This window comes from Olea europaea, chromosome 21 (genome assembly GCF_002742605.1).
Source record: "Olea europaea var. sylvestris chromosome 21, O_europaea_v1, whole genome shotgun sequence".
Lineage (NCBI taxonomy): Eukaryota > Viridiplantae > Streptophyta > Magnoliopsida > Lamiales > Oleaceae > Olea > Olea europaea.
Genome location: NC_036257.1, coordinates 11,211,509 through 11,223,376, shown reverse-complemented (window position 1 = coordinate 11,223,376; position 11,868 = coordinate 11,211,509). Strand labels below are relative to the sequence as shown.

Sequence of the window (11,868 nt, the reverse complement as noted above, 5' to 3'; positions counted from 1 at the left end):
CCAAAACTGATTTTGAAATTTACGTATGGAAGTAACAGAATTTATTTAAACTATTAAGGGTATTATTGTCTTTTAAACAATTGATATACTTTTGTAATTATTAAACATGAATAAGGGTAGAATTGTCTTTTTAATGGCAATAGACCAATGTGGTGAATACAAAAAAAAAATGGTCAAAATGAAAATTTGGTTGTTTGACCAGGCTATTTTAAAAAGTACCCCCATAGACCTCCCGTTCCCTCTCTCTCTCTCTATCAACAAATCTATGCTAAACCAAGAAAACGTTCGTCAGAAAATATCCATGCGTTAAAGTTAAGAAATTCCTCCATTAAACATTCTTTCTAAACCAAGAAAACGTTCGTCAGAAAATATCCATGCGTTAAAGTTAAGAAATTCCTCCATTAAACATTCTTTCTAAACCAAGAAAACGTTCGTCAGAAAATATCCATGCGTTAAAGTTAAGAAATTCCTCCATTAAACATTCTTTCTAAACCAAGAAAACGTTCGTCAGAAAATATCCATGCGTTAAAGTTAAGAAATTCCTCCATTAAACATTCTTTCTAAACCAAGAAAACGTTCGTCAGAAAATATCCATGCGTTAAAGTTAAGAAATTCCTCCATTAAACATTCTTTCTATGTTCTGTGGGGCGTGAAAACTTTTAGAGAGAGTAGGGGAAGAGGGAGAGTATTCTTATTTCTTAGTTTTCTCCCTTTCTTAAGAAATTTGATTTTTATATTGTTTTTGCGAGACAAACGGAAAAAGAGATGGTCCAAGAAAATGGGAGTGAGGGATTCAGAAAATACAGGAAGATGGATTCGGATATAATTGAAGGGGTTTCTATTTCATATCAAGACTGCAAATCAGAATAGCAGCGACAGCAGGAAATATGTTATGGCTTGTGCCATCTTTGCATCTCTCAATTCTGTGCTTCTTGGCTATGGTTCGCGCATCTCTTATCGTTTTTATTTTCTATGATCTTGATCCAATGTTAATTTCTTTTTACGTTACAGTTCTTGATAAATATTTGTGCATTTCTTTTATGTTAATGTTCTTCATAAATATTTACTTATTTGGCAATGTACCTTGTGACTAATGATATTTTAGTCTGATGCCTATCTTTTTCTACTTGAAATCCCTTTTCTATTGTTTTACTGTTGAAATCTTTTCTTTAGCTTAATATATATGAAGTAAGAAATTTTCATTTGGGATAAAAATGCTATTTTGGAATTTTATCAAATTGTCCATTTATTTATACATAAAAAAAAATGTAAAAAAAAAATGGTGATTCGGGAAAAGTTTAACAAGCTGCCTGACTCTGCACAAATTTTTTTATTACCATTTTCCTTTCTGGCAAAACATGTGATATTTCAATAGTTTTAAGGAAATACAAAAGAAAAAAAAAATGAAAATGGGAACTACTACAATGGAATATGGATACTGCTTGTAAACTCTGCTCTAGCTGTTATGACTCAAGGCCTATCCCTATTCACGAGACAAATAAAGGAAACGAAACAGATTTATAGTGGTTCACCCTCAACATGAGAGTTGTGTCCAATTGCTACAATAGTTTTTAATTACTATGAAGAAAAAGAAAATTACGGTGGTGATCTCATGCCACTTGGTTTGTCTCTACCAACACTTCTTTCATACAGATTATGTGACATTTCCATGTTCAAATGCACAGTCACATCTTTGAATTTCTTACTTAGCCCAATACTATAACTATCTACAATATATAATTGTTGTTTTCTAATTCACAGATGTGGGTGTAATGAGTGGAGCCATTCTATTTATTCAAGAGGACTTAAAGATCACTGAGGTTCAAGAAGAAATCCTTGTTGGAATCTTGAGCATTATTTCACTTCTGGGAAGCTTAGCAGGTGGTAAAACATCAGATGCCATTGGTAGAAAATGGACAATGGCTTTTGCAGCCATTGTATTTCAAACAGGCGCTGCTATAATGGCTCTTTCCCCTTCCTTTGCATTGTTAATGGTGGGCAGGCTTTTTGCTGGAATTGGGATTGGTTTTGGAATCATGATTGCACCGGTATACATTGCAGAGATATCACCTACAGTATCAAGGGGATCATTGACATCGTTTCCCGAGATTTTCGTGAATTTTGGAATTCTTCTTGGTTATGTCTCGAATTATGCCTTTTCGGGATTACCTGCACATATAAGTTGGAGGATTATGCTTGCTGTAGGGGATTCTTCCATCAGTTTTTATTGGTTTTGCACTGTTCGTTATTCCAGAATCCCCAAGGTGGCTGGTAATGCAAAATCGGATTGATGAAGCGAGAATGGTGCTATTGAAAACAAATGAAATTGCAAGTGAAATCGAGGAGAGGTTAGCAGAAATAAAAAAGGCTGCAAGTTTTGTTAATGCTGGGAAGTACGAAGAGAGAGCTGTATGGCGTGATTTACTAAATCCTTCACCTGGAGTTCGACGAATGCTGATTACGGGTTGTGGAATCCAGATTTTTCAACAGATAACTGGGATTGATGCAACTGTCTACTATAGCCCTACTGTCTTTAAAGATGCTGGTATCCAGGATGAGGCTCAGCTTCTGGCAGCAACTGTTGCTGTTGGATTTACGAAAACAATTTTTATTTTGATTGCGATATTTCTTATTGACATAGCTGGCAGAAAACCACTGCTTTATGTGAGTACAATTGGAATGACTGCTTGTCTCTTCACTTTAGGCCTAACTCTTTCTACCCTTGGTGATGGAAAACTCGGAATTGGCATGGCAATTGTGTGTGTGTGTGGAACTGTAGCTTTCTTCTCAGTGGGGATAGGCCCTGTTTGCTGGGTTGTATCATCTGAAATTTTCCCCTTAAAACTCCGAGCTCAAGCATCAGCCATCGGGGCTGTGGGGAGTAGGGTTAGTAGCGGCCTGGTTGCCATGTCTTTCCTCTCTGTTTGTCGTGCAATTACAGTAGGAGGAACATTTTTTGTCTTTGCAGCAATTTCAACTCTTTCAGTTGCTTTTGTATACAAGTGCATTCCAGAAACAAAGGGGAAATCATTAGAGCAAATTGAAATGCTTTTCCAGAATGACAAGGCATGGGAAGGCGGTGAAGTGGAACTTGAAGATATGGAGCATAAGCATCTAATGCAGAGCAGTGAGTCATGAAAGAAGTTTATTTTCTCAACACAACTTACATTCGACTTGTAAAGATACAATCGCACAGGATTCAGATAAAATGATATTTTTGGACACAAACATACTCAGTTATTTGAATAGAAAGGGATCTTTAGCAGACTGTCTTATTTCAAGACTGATTTTTGTACATTTTCCTATTTTAAATAGAATTTTTAAACTTCTATATATTATAATAATTGTTGTTCCAGAGAATATATCTTGACGTTTTCTTTCTGGAGTTATGCACCAAACACGTTTTATTTTATAAATACATGCCCCGGGAGAAATCTAAAATTGGACAGAAGTGTCTTCAGTTTGTTTTATTGATATAAAATTTGTATATATAGCCACCCATTATGGTGATTTCAGAAGGTCGAGATGGTAAACTGAGAATGAAAGAAATTAAGGGCACATGCAAGAAAGGGATGGCTCATAAAGGTCCTCCCCCAACATAAATGTCTGGTAGGTAGTCCAGACTATGGAGGTTTTGTTTTCACTTATAAGTTGACTCATCAAACACAATTCTTTAAACCAAAATGTAAAAACAGGTAATGAGATGAGATATGTTCAACAAGTTGATAATGTATCACGTTTAATGTCTGTAGAACTGATTTATGCAAAACAAAAATATATACTGATTGCAGAGAATATATAAAAATGCAACTTAAAATTAGATTATAAGTTCGATATTCAATGATTAATGGATTTAATTTTCTATTAATTATATGAATATTAGAGTCGCTTCAGAATGCCACACAAAACATTCAGAAATATTTTTCGTAAAAATGAATCATCAACTCGAACACGTACAATTCCGGAACTTTTTCTGAACTTAATTTGCATTCAGTTTTATCAATCATTTCTCTTTATCAGTTAATATGATAGCAAAATTTACAGTATGATGATAAACTTTACAGAACATAGAACAGGGAAACATTTTTTAAGTCTTGTTGATCATTCTGCCATAAAATGTTCATATCTTAACTATGCTTCCATAACTGAAGTTGCATGGAACGTAAATTTGCATGATTAAACTTCCGGCACTCATCACATCCGCATGGAACAAATCTGTTGCTTATCATAAATTATAATTTAGAATTAATTTTTATTATTTTTTGCATTTACGCTTCCTAAAACTCTGCCGACAATTTTCATATCCCATCCCAACAACTACTACAAAGGAGCAGTGGCTGATCCAAGAATCTAGGTGAGCACGAGCGGATCTAAGTGAGCCAAGGCAGTCGCTAGACGGCCGCTACAAGGAAAAAAATTTCCGGAGGAGCCAGCAAGATCTTCGCAAAGGTTTGCCGGGTGTTTGCTCCGCTCCTGTAAAGGAGGAAAGATGTGGTAGGTTGCTAGATATGAACCTGAATAAGCATAGCATCCCTTTAGCCAACCCCAAAATTTATTGGGACCCCAAATTTATGGGAACAAACTGATGTAGAGAAAATGATCAAGACAGCATTATGTCTTTGAGTAACTGCAGAGGAATATACAGCTAACAAAAAGTCAGAAAAATCTATCCGGAGCAAATGTAAAGATAAGGCCAGGAACTCTTTAATTAAAATTTACCCAAACATTGAGATGACAGTTAATTTTATTCTGGTTGTAACAAACAATCAAAATTTACTAGTGAAAAATAGAACAAAATCCAATACTTCATCCATCATTTGGTATATCAAGAAGGGAAGGTTATTGCTCTTCAATTTACAATTCACTTATGACAAATTTACATTTTCTTAGATTAAACAGAGGAATGGACTGAGAGAGTCCATAATTCATACACAAGATTCTAACATTTTGAAAGATGAATGCAATTAGAATATGCATACACTTATTGTTATTCTATGCTTACGTAGATGCGAACGAAGACGAATTGCAGAAAACACAGGAATCAAACATTATTCGTTCGATAATGCTTCCTTCTTCGACCTCAAACCTTCTGCTCTGCTTATTCCAGAGATGCAATGTGAAACTTTGGCTCCAAATTCGGCTGAGCTTTGCAATCAACCATTTCGAGTGAGTTTCATTCTTCGGCCTCTGGAAAAAGCTGCCGATCTTATTCCAATAAACTGGATAAAAAGCGATAGGTGGCAACACAGTAAAATTGTATCCAGGTCTCCCAGTGATTCTTGAAACAACCCTTGAAACCAAATAAGGTCCATTGTGTCCCCATTTGTTCCCATCAAATGTGAGTGCAAATTCTTCAATAAACTTGTAAAGAAGTGGGTGGCCTTTGTCAAAGATCATGACAGCATTGTTCAATCTGCTCCAATTTCTTGTTTCAGGATTAATAGTCTGAGCCCCAATTGTATTCCTTAGCTTCTTAAAACTCTTCAATACTAGAATATCAGTGTCTAAATAAATCCCACCAAATCTGTACAATAATCCTAGCCTTAGTAAATTTGAGAGGTTCTGACCTAAAGAAACCTCTCCAGGATTCACATTTCCTTGCATTAACTGGTTGTACCAAGCCTGTGCAGCAGTCTTATTGAACAAATAATTGAAGTCAGGAGAAATTGCAGTCACTTTAAATCCCTTGACCAAAAAGGGACTCAAAATCTGCATCCCACTTCTTGAATCCATTGAACTGGATACTATAATTAAGCAACCATTTGGGTGTGTTTTGAATAAACTCTCTATGGTAAACAACTCTCTATCCCCAAAAGACTCCATTGAAGATATCCAGGTCATGAAAAATCTAAACTTACAAGAAGAATTCAATGGATTGGCATTAAAAAACTCCTTCACTCTAACTGTAAACGGCGTCACTTTAGCCTGAGACCCATTACTATTGAATCCACGCTGGTTCTTTTTTCTCCTTTTTGGATGATAGGAAGAAACTTTTTTTTTTTTTTTTTTTTTTTTTTTTTTTGATAACCCAGGTGTCCCAGCTTAGCCGGACTAAATCCTGGACCTCTAGCCCCCGGCCCCTCAGTGACTAGTGGAACGAAACTGTTAATTCGGGACAGGATTGACCAATAAGAAAATGAGGGAGAAATGGAATATTTGAAGAATGTGTGGTTAAAAAATAGGAAAAAGAAATTAAAGTTGACAAGCAAAATATTTTATTGTAAGAATTTATGGTTGAAAATGAGTTTGAGAAAAAATGTTTTGAAATAATAATACCGAGCTTTATTGTATATCACATAGCTCGATTCGATTCATAATGTGAGTCAGATTGTAATTGACTTGCTTTAAGGAAGTTGAGCCAACTCCAAATTGTTCGCAACTCAATAATTTTTTCTTTCTTATTTTTCCTTATGTCCCAAGTTAGGCAAAGGCTAGCCTAACTTGTGAACCAATTTGTGCGAGTTGGTGAGCGACTCATCGCAATTTTCACTATTAGGATGGATCGCTGGTATAACTATTTAACAAACAAAGTGCATTAGCCATCGCCTTGTTCAAGTAAAAGAAGATTATTCAACCATTCATTTTGAGGTACAAGTTATCGATGCCACAAATTAATTTGTTCGAGTCAATGATCAATTCAATTCCTCTTATAAATTAAGTTTAAATAAGCAACACAAACGTGATTCGTTTTTGCACTGAACCTATTCCCACTTGTATACCAGCCAAAGTTAGGTAAAGAGACTTTATTTGGCTTCTAAAGTTGTTACAATTTGAATAATAATGAAAGAAACTTGTGATGAGAATGATAAACGGTGAAAGAAAACAAAGATTTCGAAGTTTTTCGACCGGAGCCTTCATTTATTAGTTGACATTTTATAAGCATGGCTCTTCTGTCCAACCGTGGACAACTTGTTACCCATCATTTTTTATACTTTGCTTGTCGTTATGATAATTGATTAATTTTGGAGAGTGAACATAAAAATGGATTTGTAGGGTTTGATTTATGAGTTTTGTGTATACAAGTAAAGAAAAGAAAGACAAGGGCCGAGAATGAAGATGAAAATAATGAAATATGTATACTTAGAGCCAATATGGCAGGAATTTTGCCATGTTAAAAATTGTTTTTGAGATTAAAAGCTGATTTTGATTATATTTGAATAATTTTTTGATAGTAATTTATCTAATTAGAAGAGAGTTTAGATGAGGCTACTCTAAAGTAGTTCCATCGGTAAACTTTTCTGCAATGAGTAAAATCAAAAAATAAAAACCTTATGAAATGGATCCTTAAAATGTTTGAATCAAATTGTTTTGATCAATTAGAAAATTGGAGGTCAAATAACAAGTTAAAATGGACATTTCCGTATTTAAAAAAGAGTCTATTTTGGATCCAATACTGGGAATTAGCAAGTTCATCCAATCAGTAAACCTTGATTGGGAAAAAGAAATTCCTCATTGAGCAACAGTATCAGAGTAACCTGTCCTCAAATTATTTTTTTAATATTTTCTTCCTTTTTTTGTCAGCCGAGCAGGCATTTATGGCATAATTAAGATGCTTACATTCAAAGTCTCCTTACTGTATTAGCTTATTAGAGCTACTTACATCCATAGCATTGCTACTTAATTGAGAGCATCTCCCTTGCTACTTACATTCAGAGTATTGTCTCTGCTGCTTACATTCATAGCATTGCCTCTGTATCAACTTATTACAGTTGCTTATATATTTAGTCTCGACTCTGCATCTTTTTCATCACATCTACTTATCTTCAGAGCATTGTCCTTATCCAAAGGTCCACGCATTTTATGAATATCCATACTTGGACTTGGGGGAATATTATGATACTAGTATCTTAGTATTATTGCATATTACTGCTAGTATATGCATTATATTATTGCTTCAAAGTATGTATGTCACATCACCTGCTAGCATGTCATGACATTATTTTCATTACAGTCAGTACATATGCTACGTTATCTATATTTTCATGTCATTAACGACAACATATCAACGGTTGTGATACATGATATGTTCTCCGCATATTCTACTTCAAGAAAGTTTCATTGCACATAATTCATGCTATCATCATTAATAATCTGAGAGGCAAATGGATCCCAATTTATTGTGTATATATACAATGGATATATTGTATTGTATTACAGGTTTGTTTAATCTATATTATAGAGGAGAAGCTGTTGACATTTTGATAAATTATGTCATATTTACCTTTCGAGGCAATCTGTAAGCTCTCACTTATTTAGGCTCGCACAGATGTTTTCGAGGAAGTTCTTAAGTCCTCATATATTGGAGCAACTTATGTTCTCTAGATAATTCATAAGTCTGCACACATTTAGGATCAATGTATATTTCTGAGGCAATTCATAAGCCCTCGCTTATTGGAGCTGCTCATATTTTCGAGGTAATATATAAGACCTCACCTACTTAACTACATCTATTTCGAGTTTCGACCTGCACGTGAATGTATGACTCGGACTTGATAGATTATTGTTACACCTATAAATTACATGGCATGCATATGACGACGGATCCCATATATGCTGACGTGGCATCGACTATTCAATTTATTAGTCTACTTAATTAAATAACTTCATATTGGGCTCGGGCTCGGGCTCGATCCATTTAACCCATATCTATTTTTCTATATAATGTGAATTTGTTTTACATAAGGTATGTTCTAAAAACCTATCCAAACTCAATCTCCAGCCTCTTGCACTCTCTTTATATTTTGTCCGATTATTGAGTTGATCGTCGAAATGCAAATGGTTGTCTAACTGTTTGCTCAATCGATGATCTTTACCTCCTAACGGGATGTTCCAGTGTGCAGGCGACATTTATGTGGAGGGGAGGGTGGTCGAAATTCTTTTGATGCATTTTTTGAAGTCAACAAAAATAATTGGTAGTTTGGCATGAGATTTACTACAAAATTGTGTTGAGGTATTTTTTATAGAGTTTTCTCTAGCCTGATCTCGTGATCTTTGCAGTAGATTTCAAATGAGTCTTTCAATTCACCACCATCGTTGGATCATATAGCTTTTAATTGTTTCCTTGTTTCCTTTACAACCTTGGCGTGGAGTTCTTTGAAAGCATCCAACAATATATCATCGTACTTCAATAAAAATGTACAAACCTTTCTAGAATAGTCAATCATGAAAGTCACGAAATATGGTACACCTCCAAGAGATTTTACCTGCATGGAACATAAATCCGTATGAATCAAATCATTCACATTTTATTTTTAAGACGGATGTGTGAAATGCAACTCTATATGTTTTCCAGCTAAGTAGTCAGCACGGGTCTTCAGACGTATACCTTGCAAATTAGGTTTAGATTATTTTCTAGCAAGAAGTTAGAGTCCTTTCTTGTTGATATGCCTGAGTCTCCTAAGCTAATGATCAATGTCGTCGTTGCGCAGTTTTGCTTGCATCACATAGTGTGTTCATCTTCTTTCCTTTGGCCACTGCAAGAGAACCTTTGATGAGCTTCCATTTACTTTCTCCAAAGTAATTTGCAAAACCTTCATTTGCTTGCAGAAATCAGATTAAGACAAATATTTAAAACATGTCTCACATCTTTAAGTGTTAATTTGTTTCAGAGAGTAGGTTCCAAGCAAATATCACCAATACTTACTCATGATCTTTGACGCACCACTGTTACCAATTTTGACATCGCCAAAATCACCCGGTAGCATATAGAAGGAAGCACTAGAAGTCTAGAACCAATGACCCAATCACTACTTTGAATAACTACACATACAGATTCATCATTGAGGACAACACCAATATCACCTTCAGCAGTAACTGCATTGGTCTTTTTATCTCTCTTTCCTTCACATTGCTCCCTTTTCCAGATTCTGTATTCATTTTTCTAGTATCCAAGTTTGTTACAGTAGTAACACTTATATTTTTTCCAGATTTAGATTTTTCTTTAGAAAAATTCCTTTTGTTGTGGACGTTGGACTTTCTGTTTTGCTTATTCCACGTATTTTTCGATGATGAAAGCTCGAAAAGAAGTCTCGCCCTTTCTTTACTTTTTGCTTCTTCATTAAGCATAATATCTTTAACTGTGTACATGGCTAAACTTCCGGTCTATTGCTGAATTACTTAGAGATATCATCAATGTATCCCAGCTATCAGGTAAAGAGTTAAGCAATAGTAATGTCTACATCTTGACTTCAAGCGTCATCTTCAGGTTGTCAATTGGTCGAAAGCGTTGGAACTCACTTGCATGCTCAATCATACTACCATTTTCTGTACTTAAAAGTTTATATGCCTTTTGATTATCACGACTTTGTTCCTGGATGCATTCTTCTTGTACGGTCCTCCATCTTACCGGATTGCTTCGTCTTTAGTATCTTTAGCGATATGATGGGAAGTATTGTAGTCGACCCATTGCCTGGTCATTGTAGCAGTTTCCTATTATGTATTTCCCATTCTTCAGTGTCCAACTTTTTTGAATTTCTCATGTCTTTGATTGGTCAGAATAGTTCTTTACAATGAAGTAAATCTTGCATCTTATGCTTCCAAATTGAAGAATAATTTGAAGAATTCAATTGTCATCCCAAATGAATTTTCTTCCGTTTCAACCCATATAAAAACTTGATTTTCTAGAGTCAAAGCTCTGATATCAAATGTTAAAAAATTATCTGTCAATGATATTCAATTGAGAGGCTGTTTGTACCCTATTTTTCAAATCATTTTCATGAAAAAGAAAGTTGACCGTTGGAATAGAATCTAGGTCCCACATATGACACAGCCCGTCAACATTTGCGACTTGAAGAGCGATATAATCGTAAAAAATTTCATTTTTACGTTCCAAAAAGTTGGCTCAAACAGAGGCTGAATATTTTTTCCCTATTTGTGTGATGAAATGGGATTTCAACCTAACCAAAATATCAGATTATATAAAAATAAATTGTACGAGAAAGGTATTGATTTTTACGTGGTAAACCCTCAAATGCGTGAGGGAAAACCATGGGGCTATAGTTGATCTAAACTTGAATGATGGTTACTTCTTCACCAAGAATCGTCAATGCTAATTGGTTTAATTAGGCCTGGGCGTGATTTGGTTTGGGTTGGTTTTGACCTAAACCCAAAACCAAACCAAAGTAGTCGGTTTGAGTGAAATTAAAACCAAAACGAACCCACTCTAATTCTTAAACCGAACCAACCCAAACCACTTCGGTTTGGTTTGGTTTGGTTTCTCAGTTTGAACTTTTAAATAATATTGCATTGTAACTTATAAAGAACAAGCAAACATTGATGTTACTCTTACACATTGTTCTCTCTCTTTTCTTTTTCTTTTTTTTCCTCCTTTTTTTCTTTCTTTTTCCTTTCTTTTTTTCCTTGTTCCCCCATTTTTGAGTTTGATTTATAAATGTGAGTGTTTCTTTTGCTTGGCGCATGATCTTTGGATACTTTCTGTAATGAATTAACAATTGCCAAACTTAATGACTAGTTTCATTTGTTTATGTCTGTGGACGAGTGCTAATTGATTATCTGGATCATGTAGTTTCACATTATAGTTTGTCTCCTTCAAAAGTATTTGTTTCATATCCTAGAATATCTTTCCTAGCATTGGTTTGGTCAAGAAGCAACATTTGATTTCATTTATAATGTCCTTTTAGGTTGTGATTTTTATCATATGTTTTTAACTGAAGAGATCACTTTCTTCCAACTTGTGGAGGAAGCAAATTTTCCTTCAAGTTTGTTTTGTTAATCTACAATGGGGGATGAGGAAAACAATTTTCAACCTTCAAAAAAGAGGGCTGCCGGAGTGCAACTATCTTGAGATAATCCTGATCTTGATGATGATGAAACCTTTGAATCAGAAACAAAAAGTTTCAAAAAAGCTAG

At 34.8% G+C, this 11,868-nt stretch overlaps 1 protein-coding gene and 1 pseudogene across 1 annotated transcript; one reads left to right on the top strand and one right to left on the bottom strand.

The window, feature by feature from the left end:
• The window catches only part of LOC111370116, an 18,412-nt pseudogene extending 15,164 nt beyond the window's left edge, over nt 1-3,248 (top strand).
• An 852-nt stretch (nt 3,249-4,100) lies between these two features.
• LOC111370115 (lactosylceramide 4-alpha-galactosyltransferase-like) lies at nt 4,101-8,847 on the bottom strand. Its single transcript, XM_022991819.1, has 3 exons — nt 8,814-8,847; nt 5,003-5,990; nt 4,101-4,627 (listed from the first exon to the last, which is right to left on the bottom strand). The coding sequence occupies exons 1-3, from the start codon at nt 8,845-8,847 to the stop codon at nt 4,612-4,614; spliced, it is 1,038 nt and encodes a 345-aa protein (XP_022847587.1). The 3' UTR covers nt 4,101-4,611.
• Between the last annotated feature and the right edge of the window lie 3,021 nt (nt 8,848-11,868).